This window comes from Chaetomium strumarium, assembly GCF_033439665.1.
Source record: "Chaetomium strumarium strain CBS 333.67 chromosome Unknown B0T15scaffold_5, whole genome shotgun sequence".
NCBI lineage: Eukaryota > Fungi > Ascomycota > Sordariomycetes > Sordariales > Chaetomiaceae > Chaetomium > Chaetomium strumarium.
The window spans coordinates 3,532,183-3,548,225 of record NW_026944433.1 but is presented as its reverse complement, the minus strand read 5'-3'; the positions used below and the strand labels follow the sequence as shown (position 1 = coordinate 3,548,225).

At 55.5% G+C, this 16,043-nt stretch overlaps 7 protein-coding genes across 7 annotated transcripts; 2 read left to right on the top strand and 5 right to left on the bottom strand.

Moving 5' to 3' along the window:
* Window positions 1-172: 172 nt before the first annotated feature.
* On the bottom strand, window positions 173-1,542 carry B0T15DRAFT_538121 (Threonyl/alanyl tRNA synthetase). The gene has a single exon (XM_062869666.1). It carries the CDS (start codon window positions 1,465-1,467, stop codon window positions 556-558), a length of 912 nt encoding a protein of 303 aa, XP_062720721.1. The 5' UTR covers window positions 1,468-1,542; the 3' UTR covers window positions 173-555.
* Window positions 1,543-1,578: 36 nt separating this feature from the next.
* On the bottom strand, window positions 1,579-2,140 carry B0T15DRAFT_538120 (uncharacterized protein). The gene has a single exon (XM_062869665.1). The coding sequence runs from the start codon at window positions 2,094-2,096 to the stop codon at window positions 1,773-1,775; it is 324 nt and encodes a 107-aa protein (XP_062720720.1). The 5' UTR covers window positions 2,097-2,140; the 3' UTR covers window positions 1,579-1,772.
* A 1,587-nt stretch (window positions 2,141-3,727) lies between these two features.
* On the top strand, window positions 3,728-3,967 carry B0T15DRAFT_364483 (uncharacterized protein; the record flags this gene model as incomplete). The annotated part of the gene is made up of 1 exon (XM_062864167.1): window positions 3,728-3,967. A coding segment is annotated over one exon (240 nt), but the record flags the coding sequence as incomplete, so codon positions are not given.
* A 1,450-nt stretch (window positions 3,968-5,417) lies between these two features.
* B0T15DRAFT_400662 (glycoside hydrolase, family 16) lies at window positions 5,418-6,592 on the bottom strand (the record flags this gene model as incomplete). Its single annotated transcript, XM_062865075.1, has 2 exons — window positions 5,418-6,089; window positions 6,170-6,592. The coding sequence occupies 2 exons, from the start codon at window positions 6,590-6,592 to the stop codon at window positions 5,418-5,420; spliced, it is 1,095 nt and encodes a 364-aa protein (XP_062720718.1).
* Window positions 6,593-7,947: 1,355 nt separating this feature from the next.
* Window positions 7,948-9,598, bottom strand: B0T15DRAFT_504092 (glycoside hydrolase superfamily). Its single transcript, XM_062867486.1, has 4 exons — window positions 9,267-9,598; window positions 9,166-9,190; window positions 8,868-9,105; window positions 7,948-8,791 (listed from the first exon to the last, which is right to left on the bottom strand). The coding sequence occupies exons 1-4, from the start codon at window positions 9,392-9,394 to the stop codon at window positions 8,118-8,120; spliced, it is 1,065 nt and encodes a 354-aa protein (XP_062720717.1). The 5' UTR covers window positions 9,395-9,598; the 3' UTR covers window positions 7,948-8,117.
* Window positions 9,599-9,847: 249 nt separating this feature from the next.
* On the bottom strand, window positions 9,848-12,493 carry B0T15DRAFT_437691 (chitin synthase). The gene is made up of 3 exons (XM_062865854.1): window positions 11,963-12,493; window positions 10,330-11,904; window positions 9,848-10,270 (listed from the first exon to the last, which is right to left on the bottom strand). The coding sequence occupies exons 1-3, from the start codon at window positions 12,014-12,016 to the stop codon at window positions 10,061-10,063; spliced, it is 1,839 nt and encodes a 612-aa protein (XP_062720716.1). The 5' UTR covers window positions 12,017-12,493; the 3' UTR covers window positions 9,848-10,060.
* A 1,571-nt stretch (window positions 12,494-14,064) lies between these two features.
* Window positions 14,065-15,577, top strand: B0T15DRAFT_568584 (nucleotide sugar dehydrogenase; the record flags this gene model as incomplete). The annotated part of the gene is made up of 1 exon (XM_062870773.1): window positions 14,065-15,577. The coding sequence occupies exon 1, from the start codon at window positions 14,213-14,215 to the stop codon at window positions 15,575-15,577; it is 1,365 nt and encodes a 454-aa protein (XP_062720715.1). The 5' UTR covers window positions 14,065-14,212.
* Between the last annotated feature and the right edge of the window lie 466 nt (window positions 15,578-16,043).

Sequence of the window (16,043 nt, the reverse complement as noted above, 5' to 3'; positions counted from 1 at the left end):
AACTGTCGAGGAGGCCCTTATGTTATGAGTTTGGCGGCCGGGTAGGGTCGGCAGCTAAGAACCCATACGCCCCCTCGTCCTCGGCTACGATCAAACCAATGGCTGCGTGATGGAGCTATCGTCCCGGTTCGTACTATAAATGTAATACATTGCTGTTGGGGCGTCTTGGTGCCCTGGCCAGTCGTACGGCGCCATGCATGCAGCACGCTCAAGAAGACAGTTGAAATGTGGTTGTATTTTGTGGTGATTGGTGGTTCTCTGGTTGAAGTTCTGAGAGCCAGGTCGGTGCCCTCAAAATGCCTTGAATGCCAGCCTGGAGGTGTGCCATGCACCGTGCCGTCCAGGTCCCTTCAACCCCTGCTTACGGATTGTCTCTCTCTGTACCACACCGGAGAACTCCGGAATGGTATGTACATCCGTACATGCCCGTGTATAATCGCAATTAAATAATGTGTCTGATGCTGCAGATATGTTTGTCGTTGGCTAGACCAAGCTGTATCCTGTATTTTTGGCGAAGTCCGTTCTGATTGGCAACGAGACCGCGGATAAGGTCGCTCAGGGCAAGAAGTATCCCACCCTGCTCGTCCCCTTGGCCCGGCTGATCTTCTTGACCATTGTCCTGCCACATTGCCGGGTGCTCTGGACATGGGTGCCGCCGCAAGGATAGGTCTCAGCCCCCACGATCTTCACGACTCTGAACTTCTCCCCGTCGGCCATGCCCAGAGCCGCTCGGTCTGGTATCAGCCGCTCCATTCCGTTCGCCCTGAAATCGTCCTCGTCCCACCAGTCGATCTCCACAGCCATGTCCTTCTCGACATACTCATCGACTCTCTGCTGGATCGCATCCTTCCACTTCGAGTCGATCAACCCCTGGAACTCGCACGACGCCGAGTCCGGAAAATGCGACGCCTTGGTCTCATCGAAACCCGCAACCTCCTTCTCCACCAGATGCCGCACGGCAGCGCCCAATACATGGCCCGCGGTATGGTACCGTGAATACAGCAGGCGCTTCTCCGCATCGATAACCTGCGTGACCGTCTCGCCGGGCCGGAAGACGGACGCCGCATCCGCATCCGCATCCGCGAAGCGCCCGAAATGCAGCACCTCGCCCTGCGCAGCCGCGCTCATGCGCACCATGTGCACATCGAACCGGGCGCCGGCCCCGCTCGTCATGTGGCCGACATCCGAGGGCTGACCGCCGCCCTGCGGGTGGAAGATGGTGGAATCGGTGATCACAACGTGGTCGTCGTCCTTGGCCTGCTTGAAGAGGCTTCGGTTGGGCTCCTCGAGCGACGCGACCGTCTTGATCGCCGTCACTGTGGCTTGCAGGGTTGACAGACGGCAGTTGTGTTGGAAGGCGAGGTAGGTGCGTTGCATGGTGGTCATGATAAGGTTGTTACCGTCCTGCGTGATTTTAATGAGAGTGGGCAGGCCAAAGTTGTAGGAACCAAGATGTACCGACTGCATTAATTGGATCGTGGCCTTTAGCTATATAAAGAAAGGCTAACCGTATCCGGTAAAGATGCCACCAGCAAGTAGGGGCGCAATCACAAACGAGGGATAAATCGCAGCGGTCAGGAAGCAGTGAACGACACAATGGCTAGAGAGTCCGCCCGAGCTGGGCCCTCGCGCCGTAGCATCTACCTTGGTGACGAAGAAGACATGCTTGACATGCAGAATACTCCGTTGGTCGACATCGTGGACGGCGAGCTCAACCGCGCCGGAGCCAACCTTGGCAAGGAACCCGAGCGCCGTCAGGAGGACGAAGACACTCACGTCAGCTCCGAATTCCAAGAAGATCCTAACCCCGAGAACCCTTTCACTACCCGCCTTACGAACCTCACGGACCGCACTGGCCAACTGGGAGACCAGACGGCCATCATGACACTGCTGGCTGACCTCCATGAGAAGCAGCTGGTGCACGAGAAGGAGAGCATGAAGCATGAGCGCGCTCTGCTCAAGGAGAAGGAAATGATGGAGGAGCGCATGCGTCTCCAGGAATTGGAACACTTGGCGGCAGTGCAGAAGCTCGTGAAGGCAACGAACAACAACGCGATGGTGGAGAAGCGCGTCTTCGTGACCCTTCCCGTCATCATGAGCGACGCTGACCTCGAGAACTGGGACTTGCAGTTGCGCACCGCGCTGGTCCAGTATGGCTTGTTCAAGTATCTCGAGAGCGACATTCCCAAGCCTGAGCCGACCCATGAGGAGGACGACATCACTGACGAAGTCAGCAAGTGGAACGCCGACCGTGCAGACATCTTCAAGCTCATGACAGCTTCGTTAAAGAAGGGCACGATCTGGTCACGCATGACACGCATTGGCTTGAAGCCAGAAGATGTTAACCCGCGTCAGACCTACCTGAAGGTTTTCGAGGCATTTCAACATGGTACAGTCCACACGACCCAATTGCTCATCAAGGAATTCTTCGAGCTCAAGCCATCTAAGTACGACTCCATGGACGCGTACATCAACCGCGTCTGCACCATTCGCCAGCGCCTGAGGAACATTGGCATTGCGCACCCTCTTGAGACTGACGTCTACACTGTCCTCTCTGCCATCAAGGAGAGTTACCCCGAGCTCTTCGATCGGAACAAAAAGAAGATGGAGGACGAGACCCTGTCGTGGGAGGATCTCGTCAAGGATATGACGGAGACTTGCGTGGACCGTGACTCTGCGAAGAAGGCCATGGTCACAGTGAGTGTTGGCGCCCCTGGCAAGAAGAAGGACGACACAACCACCCCCTCGTCGTCGTCCGACACTGCCGAGGAGGGTAGAAAGACTGAAGAACAGCCACGCGCAGACCGAATCAAACAGTTTGGCGACAAGAAGTGCTCCCAATGCGGCAAGTACTTCAAGTGGGAGGTTCACCACTGCAGTACTTGCGGTTATCATCACAACCCGGCTGGTCCTTGTTGGGTCTGCAACCCCGAGAAGGCTCCAGACAGCTGGAAATACAAGACACAGTACTTGGAGAAGAAGAGCGCCAGGGAGGCCAATACCACGACGACGTCGTCAACCGCTCTGGTTCACCAGAACTCTGGCTTGGCTAACCCAGCCAACTCGACAGCGCGTGCGATGCATCTCCTGCACTCCACGAACTTCATGGCACTGCAGCCGCATTTTCAGGAGTGCCCCCGGACCCAGCACTAGTACTGGACTCCGAAGTCCAACAGGTCCGTAAGGCAATGCGAGACGTCATTTACTACGACTCAGCCGCTGCAGACACCGTGTTCAACGACCTCAAGTGGTTCACGGAAATCCACAAGCTCGCGAAACCGGAATACTACCTCTCTTCCTCAGACGGCGTCACGATGGCCTCTGAGATTGGGGTAGGTGCTTATAAGACCCGCTTGAGTGACGGCGCGGAGGTCACCGTTGAGCTGAGGAACGCCCTGTACTACCCCAAGTCATCAGCCAACCTTCTCTGCACTGGCAAGCTCATGGATGAGGGTATTTACTGGGACCAGAGGAACAACATACTGTACCGGGAGGATTCGGGCCAAGTCATCACGAAACTGGAACGCGTTGGCGATGTCTTCATCCTCAACAACGCGGTCCCGACGACTCTGGGAAGCAGGTGGCACAGGCAGACTCTGTCAACGCTGCCGTGCTCGCATCGATCAACTACCGCGTCATGCACCGTCGCCTTATGCATGCAGGCAAGAACATGGTGGAAGCTGCATGCAAGGACGCAGGCATCACTATCACGAAAGACGACTTCCACTTTTGCGAGCCCTGCGTCATGGGCAAGGCAACTGACGAGCTCGGTAAGAGGGCTCCCACTGAGGCAACACGCCCTTTCCATTTCGTCCGCATGGACACGACATCATACAAGGATCGTGGTCACCTTGGCTATAAGTCCGCAATGCATATCATCGACGTGTGGTCTAGCTACCACTGGGTCAAATACGGCAAGACCAAAGGGGAGATGTTCGAGCGCCTCAAGGAGTGGTTTATTCAAGTCTGCAATGTTGCCAGTAGATGGCCCCAAATCCTAGGCATCGACCGCGGCACCAAATTCGGCCAGTCGTCGAAGGAGTTTCAAGACAGCAAGTTATCCGTGTTCGCCGACGCCCGGGGCATCGCCATTTGGAAGACCACGCCAGAGATCCCGTGGCAGAACGGCAAGATTGAACGCGCTGCTGCCATCATCACCGAGAACGCCAGAGTCACGATGATTGCGTACAACATCCCGAAGAAGCTGTGGCCATCCGTCGTTGACACGACCGTCATGATTACGAATCTCCTTCCGACCAAAGCGAATCCAGGGAACGAGGGCCCCCATGAGATGTTCGCCACTGCGATGGGCATGCTAGAAGACGCCAAGGAAGCCGCACATCAAGCAATTACGCACTTACTGGTGCCATGCATACTACTACGTCAAACCGCACAACCGCGATAAGAGCGACAAGTTCCGCCCACGCGCACTCAAGGGCAGGCTCATTGGTTATGTTGACTTGCGCGGCAAGATCTATTGGATGTGGAATCCTAGCACTAACGAGATCGTGCGCGTCAGGGCGGTCAAGTTCAACGAAGGAGAAGACTACAAGCTAGACGACGATGCCTTAGACGACCCCGAGTACGAAGCTGTGTTCGGCGACTCTACAGTCGAGGAAGATGAGCAGAGAGTCATGGAGTCTTACCGTGTGGTTCAACCGAGGAGGAAGAAGGTCGCGTTTGCGCCTCCTCCAGACTCAACCACAGAGACCACAACGAAGTCATCAACGACCGCAACCGTGGAAGATGATACGGCGAGTTCTTCAACCGCATCACAGTCAACGTTGTCGTCAACGGCTGACCCGAATGTTGAACTCGTGATGCATGCCACAGAGCACGAAGAGCCGAGTGTCCTCCCGCAACAACAAGCAGAGACCGCCTTACTTACACCGAAATCGATCCCGATAGCGACCCCAGAGCGCCAACGGCTCTCACCGCCACCGACACCACTGTTGGACAACGAACCCGCCTTTCTATTTGATGACGACGATATGGAGGAGATCCATGACGAAGCGCCTATTCCGCGAGATCACTCGTTTGCGCAGTACTCTACGCATTCACCGCAAATGCAAGAGCAAGTGGCTGTCCCCGAGGAAGTAGTGGGGGGAGGACCCAAGCGCACCAAGAAGTCTAAATATGGCGACCCGAACGAACCAGGATTCTATGGCAAATTGAACAGCGGAGAACTGCCGGCTCAAGCATTCTTCTCGGCACATCTTGACAACACGCGATATATCGAGTCTGTGGTCTTCGCAGCTACCCCGGCGACCGTTGAGCGAGATATTCGCGTTATGGAGCAGCCCTCTATTCCGAAGAACTGGCGAGACGCGAGGAAGCGAGCTAACTACCACAACTGGTGGTTGCCAGTCATGAAGAAAAGGCTGGCATGTAGATTGTATAATAGGTGCAAAGCTAGACTACAACGAGAGAAGAAACCCAGCCATCAGCGACGCAGTTAACAACGACCCTAATCCCCTAGTTGAGCGCGAGTTCTCTCCACCACCACTCCGCGAGGTCGAGGTCGACTCGCCAGAGCCACTCCCGCCGGCACTTCCACTGCCTCCATTCGCGCTCGTCAGGTTGAAGAAGGCCGCGCCCGAGTCCAGATCCTTAGCCTCGGTCATCCCCGGAATGGCACAAGTCATGCCATGGGCGTCACACCTATCCTGCGCTGCCTCTACTACGCCCGGCTCCGAGGAGTTGAAGTACGCCTTGACGTACTGCACCGTCATGACGGAATCCTGCTTCGGCGGGCCGCCTGACCAAGCGGCCTTCCCGTTCGACCAGTGTGCGAGCAGCAGCTTTCCGCCCGTCGTGGGGACGGCGAGTCCCTTCATCTCGGCCAGGTACGTGCCGTCGGCGTAAAAGTAGACGGCGGCCTGCACAAAGTCGAAGCGGTACTCGTGGAAGCCCTCGGCGGGGTTGAACGGGAGGTAGGCGACGGTCCAGGTGCCGGCCTTAACGGCGTCGAAGCCGGTGGCGAGCGAGAGAGGGCTGTGCAGGACGATGTTGACCGGGTACGAGTTGTTGGAGGGGTTGAAGTCTTTGGAGAGGAACTCTATGTCGATTTCTTGCGTGTCGTTGAAGTACTATCATAGATAACGTACTTTTAGCACATCGCCCGGAACAGAAAAGAAAGAAGGTAACAAAGAAAAACAACAAGACCTACCCAGTAAAACGCAGCGCAGGTGCCCGACTCGTTGGACAGCTTCATACCGACGCGATACGTGCCGTAGAAGAAGTCCCTGCGCTTCGCGGCGACCTCGGCGCATGGGACGAGGGTGTCGACGATGGCCGACGACACAACGAGCTGCAGCCCGGCGTCGGAGCCAACGGTGTTGGGCAGCGTGGTGGCGTTGGAATACAGACGGCCGTACGGTCCGTGCGACGCCGCGGCCGTCTTGTTGTACATCTGCGGCCGCCATTCCGAGGGCTTCAGGTCGGCGACATGGCGGAAGTCGGTCTCGAAGGCCTCGGTGAAAAGGACGCTCTGGTCGTTGACGGTGCTGGTGAAGCCGCAGTTGCACGAGTCTGTTGCCGCTACGGCGAGCACAGTGAGAAACGAAAGGACGCTGCACGAGAGCAACTTCATCGTGTATAACAGGCAAGGGATCGACGGCTAGAATGGACTAGGTCTCTATAGGTGCATCTGCAGCGCGTTACGACAAGAATGCTTACACTACCGATGTAGGTGGACGTTGACTGCCCGCGAACTGTGTGACTAACCCCTTTGTACAAATTTCCGGTTTCCTGGTATGCCAAACCACAAGGCGAAGATGGGCCGATAAGGACTTTGGAGGCATCCACTCCCCACAGGCATTGTGGAGGGTGTTTAGGGATAAGGTTTGTAAGTATCACCGACAGGGCCAGTCAATGGTTCAACCTTTAGCTGGCTTGGCGGCCTTAGGAATCGTCAAAAGCGGTTTAGGGGATCCTACGAAGAGAAAAGACAGGTGTACACAGTAAGCCCGTCAGACGTGACCTGCTATGAGCCTCACGGCCTAGGCTGTCTGGTTTTTCCCTCAACGTGACAGTAGTATGGCCCAGATAACTGCTGTGTACCGTATTTGGGGCCTAGTCCCTCTAGACCTTTCTCGGCAACACCCCTGGCGCGGCGCTTCTATTTTATTCGCAGCGACCACCGCCAATAGCTCACTTTAGTAAAAACGAAGAGGCCAATGACGGTGTTGTCAATAGGTAGTATTGGAAAAGGCGACATTGCTAACACTCAGCTCAAGTCGGGATTCCCGACGCAGCGTCTTCACATGCCTGCCCGGGCCCGGAGCCCAGAAGCTAAAGGCGGGTGACATAAAGAAAACCCGGCAACAGTTGTGGGAAGTCTCAGCCCTCAATTGGGGCAACCGTGGTCGAGGCAAGCCAAGCACCAGCCCGATCGATCGCTGATGCCCCCAGCCGCATCCCGCCTGTCAAGGCCCAGAACGGGAATTGCCGAGCGTGATCCAATGCGCTGGGCCCGGGCACGATACAATCGGTCAGGTACCTCCGTTCACTGCCTTGTTCAGCCAATCACCAAGGCCTACGACGGTCATCAATTGCCGTTTTGGGTCTCTTCGGACACACACTTGGCTCAAGGGCCGTCGGTGCAGCTGTGGTACCTTTGCTCATAGCGCTTTGACTATGATTTAGACTCGGACTTAAAAGCATACCTTAGTGAGGTAACACCACGTAAACTAACAACGCCAGCGACGGAAACTTGCTCATCAGACGCATTCGCCCGTTCTCGGCCGTAACGTCATAGGACCCTGGTTGTATTTCACTGCTGGCATCTCCGCTTCATACTACTAGTGTGCACTTTAGACTGCACTAGACCGCTTGCCGGATGACTTGTGCATCCCACTTGAATCCACGACATTCAGCGATGAGGCGTACATTTCTTTTTCTTTTTTTATCTTTTTATTCTTTTTTATTTTTTTTTTTTTTTTTTTTCACCTAGGGCAGTCTTCCAGCTGACCTTTCCAGAGTCATTGAGACATCAAATTTCTCGTCCGCCAGCCCAGCCTGAGAACAAGGTAAATCGACCAGACCCAGACCAAACCGCAACCCTGCCTCTCAACCTTCCCAACACGTGTACCCTAGGTAGTTACTACCTGACCACTTCACTTCCTCATCTCCGCAAACCCAACACCAACCAATCCCTCCTCCGCGCCATCCCTATCCCCCGTCCCGGTCCAGTAAAACAACCCACCTAGGCCCTTGCTCCTCACATACGCCGCCTTCATCCTCAACGTCTCAGGCACATCAAAACTCACTAGCATCTGAGTCCCCTCCTCCCTCTCACACAGATAGCTCGCCGCGCCCGTAAGCTTACACACGGTCGCGTTCTGGACCCACTCGCGCTGTAAATCGCGGTATTCAATCGTGCCGCAAGCTTCTTTGCTGTTGTTGGGGACGCCGAGTTTGAAAGTTCGCGCGTACAGCGGGATGCCCAGCACAATCTTGGCAGGGTCGAGGCCGTTCTGGATTGAGAACCCGACGCCAGACGCGGCTGATTTACCTGCTGCTGCCGGTCCCTCTCCGCCGGGGGGACAGTGCAGCTGCGCGTGGTGGCCTGCAGTCTTGGTCCAGGGCCCGAAGAAGTCGTAGGCCATGAGGTTGACGTAGTCGACCACGTCGTTGAGCCCGCCGAGGTCTAGGTGCTTGAGGATGTACTGCCCCGTTGGCAGGGCCGTGGTGAGGAGGTAGCGCGGCGCGGGGAGCGCGTAGCGGAACGATCGCAGTAGCGCCAGGTAGTGCGATGCTTGGGTGGGATTGGCGGGGTGTTCCCAGTCCACTTTTGTCGCTGTCAGCTGGGTTCAACCTGTACCGCGCTTCCGTTTGGGGACTTGGTCAGCTAAAAAAAAACTTACGATCGACACCATCGAAACTCCACTTTTCAATAAAGGCCCTGGTTTCCACAGTAAATCTGGCCACCGCAGAGGGGTCCGCAGCGAGAAACGGGAACTCAGCGCTCCCGGCGCCGCCGCCGATCGAGATAAGGGTGCGGATGTGGGGATGTGTGGTCTTGACGCGCGCGAGGGCCGCGAGGGCGCCCATCACATTTTCAGAGGGGATTGGAAGGGTCATGTCGGCGTAGCGGTCGATGTGCTGGGCTCATGTTAGGTGGCAATGATGGAAGTTGGGGAGGGACGGAGGGGTGGGACCAACACGGAGACTGCCGTCTTTGTTTACGCTTTGGGCAAGATGAGGGTTAGTGTCATGAGACGAGACGAGCTGAGAATGAGACGAGACGGAGCGATCAGACATACCGGAGAAATGCGTAAATGATGTGGGTGATGCGGCCCAGATCCATGGACGAGGGTGTCAGGCCGCGGTAGACGCGCCATGATGGATAGTAGACCGCATTGACGCGGGATGGGGATGCTGTTGTTGCCATATTGTTTGTGAGTTGCGGAGCACACCGCCTAGTGTATTCAGGGGAGGCTGTTTCTTGAGGTGGTCAGGCTGTAGTAGCGGCTGATTTTGAAGGCTGGTGGCGATTCTGCAGCTGAAGAAAAGGAGGATTCGTTGTGCGCCACTGTGAAAGAAGCGAGCCAAAATGTGGTTGATTTTTAGGTGGGTTGGCGGTGGTATTGTACACAGTAAGTTGGGTACAGGAGTTCATTCTCCCAGGGCCTGGCCAGTGCCCAGAAAATCCTCAGAAACCCTGGTGTGTGCTGCACCTTCCAACAACTGTCACACACCGAGTCTCCAAAATGACATCACCGACATGTTCTCAGAAAGAATCCAAAGTTCGGAGACTCGGACCATGGCAGTTGAGATCAGAATATCCAAAATCTCACGTCTACAGTGGTTGAAGCGAAAGATTTAGTTATATCTTTTTGTTTATCTCCTAACTATCTATACACAAGACCATGGTGTAAGTAGATTCAATACCCGGCCCTTGAATTACCGCTGATGCATAGTCATGAATATGTAGTTACCCGAAGTAGAATCACGAAAAAGCAGTAAGGTAACCAAAAAGCCAAACGCAAAGTCGCTTGGTCATGACGCAGTGCCGTCCGAGTCTTAAGTCTAATAGTTCGCCACTGCATTGTTAGAATCACTGGTGGCACATGCGGCCATTCTCCTCGTCCCCAATGACCTCGCGTGTCTTGCCCCACTTGAAGTCGTCCGAGTAGTAGATAGAGTAGAGGAAGATGAAGAGGTTGACAAAAGGGCCCGCGATGATGTGCATGAGGTAGCCGAGGGCATACTGGATGCGCTCAACGGTGTTGCGGCAAAGCCAGAAGCAGATGGCAAATGAGTACACCTAGAATGCACGTGTTAACGATGGGATCGAGGAATGTTGAGACCGAAAAAGCGACTTACATATTTAATAGCCAGCAAAGTAAACAGGCCGAGGAACGGAGGGTCGTGCCACAGATCCGTACCATGCCTGACGAAGGCGATGATCAAGTGGGCAATGGCGGCGACGGTGAAGGGGGTGATGGCCCAGGTGGCAACCGTGACGAGGGACAGGAGACGTTCGATCCAGAGAATACCGGGACGGAAGATCATGGTGAACTGGTTCGACACCGAGCCCAGCGACCAACGCTTGCGCTGGGACAGGAAAACTTTCCAGTTCTGCGGGACGATGGTGTAAGCCTTGGCGCGGAGGGCCTGCGCGGTCTGGGTCTTGGGGAAGAGCGAGAAGAACGTGGTGGCGTGGATGGAATCCTCCGAGTAGATGCCCATGATCTGGGTGGTCATGAGGTCGTTGGGCTTGGGGCAGTAGCCGAACTTCTCGCGCAGGATGAGATCACCAAAGGTCTCCTCGCAGACCTTGATCAGCTGGCAACAACCGGGGAGGCAGTTGACCTTGCCCGTGACCACCGACTGGAAAGTGCGGCGAAGGCCTTGGGTGAGCGAGTACTCAAAACCTTGGTACATGGACCAGATGCCCCACTGCCTGCCGTCGTAGTCAACGCAGACGTGACCGCAGGCGGCGACGAGCTTGGGGTCATCGCGGAGGACCTTGAGCATTTCGTGGATGCAGTCTTCGTCAAAGACGGTGTCGGCGTCCATGCCAGCGAGCAGGTCGACCTTTTCCAGTCCGGCCTGGAGGAGGAGAGTGCCCATGTAGTCGAAAAGCTCCCTATTGAAGATGGTTTCGGTGTTCTCGCTGCGGCGGTTGTAGTGGTACAGGAAGGACCGGGCGAAGCAGAGGGAGTCGCGCTTTCCCATGTTCTGGGCCTTGCCGACAAAGAGGTACGGGATGCCCTTGAAGGTGCCGTGCTGGACATCGACCGACATGTGGAGGCCGTCGTGGGCGCGGTATCCGTTGCGGAAGCGCTGGAAGTGGCCGGGGCCGAAGATGTCCTGGAGCAAGTACTCCTGCGTGGTCTTGGTCATGCCGGGGCCCTTGACGTTCCCATCGACGACGACCAGGATGAACTTGGGATTTTCGACGACGTTCCTCTGGACAACCAGCGAGTCGAGAGACCGGGTGAGTTCCTCCAAGTTCTCATTGTAGCAGGGCAAGAGGTAGACGATGGACTCGGGCGTCTCTGGCTTCGCTGCCTTCTTGCGCCAAAGTCGACTGAGGATGTGCGTGTAGAAGGCGACGACACAGATGCAGAGGATCATAAACACCTGAAAGACGGTGTTGGCGCTGAGGAGGACGATGGTGAAGTAGTAGGCTTGGGGATACTGGACGGCGACCCAGATGACGACTCCGTTGATTATGAGGAGGCCGAGAAACAGACTCCACTTCTGCATCTTCAGGAGCGTCTTAGACGCGCGCTTGAGCTCCTTGTCGGCATCCCACTTCAGCTGTTCCTTCTCTTGACTGATGGTCGACACGAACGTCGCCTGCGAGGCATTCGACTGGCGGCCAGAAGCAGAGCCGGCATAGACGTGGTTGTGGTTCGGTGAGAGAGATCCAGTCGTCTGATGAGACCTCGCCTATATCACTTGTTGTTAGAGCATGCGACTACGAGCCATTAAGACAAAATAAACTCACTGTCGAAGTCGACACCGGCCGACCCCGACCCCGGTCAGTGTGCTCCATCTCCATGTGTGTGCCACTGGGATGAGAGCTCTTGTCGTTGAGGTAGGGAGTCGTCGGGTTGGGGCGCCACGGGATGCTTTGCCAGGACGTGACAGAGTGCACGACGACTGGCGTTGACAATAGGGTATTACTTTGTATATTGTACAGGCATGATAGGGTAAAGCGAGTGACTGAAGGAATGATGGTGAAATTCAACGAGGGTCAGGGCAGGCCTAAACGAGAGAAGATCACACGGAGGAGAGATCGTCGACACAGTGCTTCAAAAGAGTGTGAGAGGTGTGTAAAACAGAGCCTCGGAAAAGGCAAAATGGAAAGAAGCTAAAGGAAGCGAGCTGAAAATCGGCGGCGTGCGAGAGGCAAAGCCTGGCCTTGCTGGCGCCGTCAAAGACGGGATCTCCATGACTGTTGTAGAGTCGAGAAGAAATAGTGCCAGCCGTACGGTAAAGCTAATGAACTTAAACTGGTCGGGTCCCGAACTATGGGCCCTTAAAGGTTGGCGTGGGATAGGGGTGGGTACTCGCTGGGACGCCAACTACAACCGAAGTGCCCTAGACTCTTGGCAATCGAGCACAAGCTCTGAGTTGTTTACGAAGGTAGGGGGCTGAAATAACAGCAGTGGGTCCGGTACCGACGGGGGTAGTTGTCAGGTCTCTCTTTGTACCCCACCAACACCAACAAAACGCGGTCCTCTTCCACGCGCCTGAAGACTGGCTCTTAGAATTAGTCCATAGCATGCCCGACCGAATTCAGGCGGTTATCGCGGCAGATGGGATCTAACTAAATATTGAAGTAACTGCAGTATGGACTGGATGCCTTGGTTGGAATGTTGGGAGAAGGGAAGCAGGTACAAGCGGGATAACCCTGTCGGTACCGGACCCACTGCTGTTATTTCAGCCCCCCACCTTCGTGCAGTACTTGGGGGTGGTGGGGCACATGCGAACCCCCAGCATCCCATCCCGTCGGGTCTACAATCCACCCCTGGTTTGTTCGTTAGTTCCCAACTTGAGGGCCAGGGTCAACGTCAAAATCCCAATCTCAACATCAAAACGACCAATTTTCGTACAGAAATAAGGCATGAATAGAGATTGGCTATCTTAGTATTGCTAAATGTTCTATTTTCTTGGGATAAATCAATATTCATGAGTGTTGAGCCCTATCTTTCTGAATATAGGACCGGGACCGTGGAAAAGAACATTCGAAATGGTATAATACTAGAAACATATAGAAAGGTTACCTAAAGAGGAAACAAGACCATACATTAACGTTACTATAGGACCCAGAACACTGGGAATGGCGACTACAGCAGAAGGCGAAAACAAACATGGATTGAAAAACGCAGGGCCTAGAACGTCGGGTCTCGACGCGGTCTAGGGGTTAGTGCATGGCCCCACCTCTCTCCATATCCTCCAACCCTGCATGTCAAGTAGACGCAACATCAAGATATCATCACCACTCTTGTTGTTGCATGCGCGTTGCATCCCACAAGGGGCCCACCTCCGAATGCAGTCCGAGCCAGCGGGTACCTACTGTGTCAAGTACACGTGTTGACGCCAGTGACAACCGCGCATGAAGATTGAAGACTTGCCAAGACAAAGCTAGCGATCTGAGACTGAGTCAGATGGCTCCAGTAAGCTATCCGCATACATGCTGAAAACGTACGAAGGTAGTATACTGGGAGCAACCCTGATGGCGGCATTCTCCGCCATTTCGCCCATCCGCTCTAGGCAGCGCGAACGTGCTAGTGTACTCGATAGTCTAGACCCTCTGAGAGCTGGCTCTACGCTATCTCAGCTGTGGGAGATTGTTCAGCCATCACCATGACCGCAGCTTGTCCACAATGCGACGATGGCGCCGGCTGCTAGAACCAAGGTGCTAGAATCCAGCACCGAAACGCCCGGGGCCTGATGAGGCGGAAATCCGTCCAGAAGGAATCATCCGGAAGGAGTGAAGCTCGATCTCTTCAAAGAGTCCCTCACCCACCCCTGTATATCAGACAGCCCGTGTTCAACTTCAGGGCTATCTTTTCCTGCATCCTCACAAGGTCTACCTGCTATCTTCTCTCTTGTTCTCGCCAAGACATCACCGTCTTCCATCCTGGTCGTTCAATTTGGAAAGGGTCATAAGCTACCTGCCCGGACCTCGCCTCTGCTTGTCGCGCATGTTCTTTTCCTTCCACACCTCTACCTCGCGATATCGTACAAAATGGCAGCAGCACTATTCCCTTCCCCGAGTCTCGACAGCGGAGCCGACTCCCTTGAGGAGTGGTCCGGCTGCAACTCTCCCTCCTCCTACAACACCAACGCGTCCTCGGTGGACGAAGATGCCTCCTCGGCCTCCTCCTTGGACGTGGGAGAGGCCCACCGTCCCACCGTCGCCGTCATAGGCGTCGGCTACGTCGGCGAGCACCTCGTCCAGGTCTTCTCCTCGCACTACCCCGTCGTGGGCTACGATGTGAGCCCCAAGCGGATCGAGTATCTCAAGAAAGAACACCTCAGCTCTGGCTCGGACCGAAAGATCACCTTCACGACGTCCGAATCCGACCTGCAGAACGCCTCGTACTTCCTCGTCTCGGTCCCCACCCTCGTCCAGGCCGACGGCGAAGTCAACCTCGCGCACCTCCGTTCCGCCATCAACACCGTCTCGCGCAACGCCCGCGCCGGGTCCACCGTCGTCATCGAATCCTCGGTCGCCATCGGCATGACCCGCGAGCTGCTCGGCCCCCTGGCTGTCGCCCAGGGCCTCTTCGTCGGCATGTCCCCCGAGCGCGTGGATCCCGGCCGCGTCAGCCCCCCCGCCAGGTCCATCCCCAAGGTCGTCTCGGGCCTGGACGACCTCGTCCCCGGCTCGCTCGACCGGGTCGTGCGGCTATACAGCATGGTGTTTGAGCGCGTCGTCAAGGTGTCTAAACCCGAGGTGGCCGAGATGACCAAGCTCTACGAGAACTGCCAGCGCATGATGGCCATCGCCTTCGCCAACGAGATGGCGGACGCGTGCGTCCCTCATGGCATCGACCCCTTCGAGGTCGCGGCCACGGCGGCGACAAAGCCCTTTGGCTATCTCCCTATCGTCCCCTCGCTCGGCGTCGGCGGCCATTGCATCCCCGTTAACCCGTACTATCTGTTCTCCAACAGCGAGTTCCCCCTCTTGCGCGCGGCGACCGAAAAGATGAACCAGCGCCCGCAGGAGATTGCGAACCGATTGTTGGAGTCGCTGGGGGGGAGGGCGGTGCTGTTCAGGGCGCCACTTGACCTTCGTCCGCGGGTACTCGTGGCGGGCATGGGCTTCAAGGCCGGGCAGTCGCAGATTGTCAACTCGCCGGCGGTTAAGTTTGCGTCGGCGTTGGCTGAGTCTGGCAAGGTGGACGTTATGTTTGTCGATCCCCTTATCGAGCAGGCGGCGGTGCCGAACGTGCCGCGGTTGGACGAGAAGTACTGGAACAAGGAGGTGCTAGAGTCGTTTGACATTGTTGTTGTGGCGATCCAGCAAACAGGGATCAACTTGGGTGTGCTGGATGAGCTGCGCCACACCAAGGTTGAGAACTGGTGCAAGACAGTTATAGTTTGTTGAGGAGGTCGATTTTTTGTATTGCTGCTAACATAGCTAGATGGGCGCTTGGCATTTAGAGAGCCTAGATACTGTTGCTGCTTTCTAGAAGTTTGCTATATACCAAATGGGCTAATGTACTCCCTTTATATCTCAGTAATATAGGAGCCTAGCGAAGATCATTAGAATCAAAGAGGGGTTATAACAACCATTTGTGCAGATGTTGTAGCTTGCGGTGCGTACTATATCATCTGGGTGATACTAGCTCCTAGTATACTTTGAGTATCTTTGACACTTTTTTAAAACCTTGTTAGGTGTGACGAAACCACAGGCAGTCCTGCCTCTGAAAGGGTTCGCCGGTCGAAGGTATCCGCTGGTCGGACTGTAGGTCTCGGTGAAGCCAAAAGGTTCACAACAATGCTAGTCGCAATGTCTGCACAATAGGTAGGGGCTATTGCTTGTAATTGCTCACTAAGGAAGCTAGCTATCT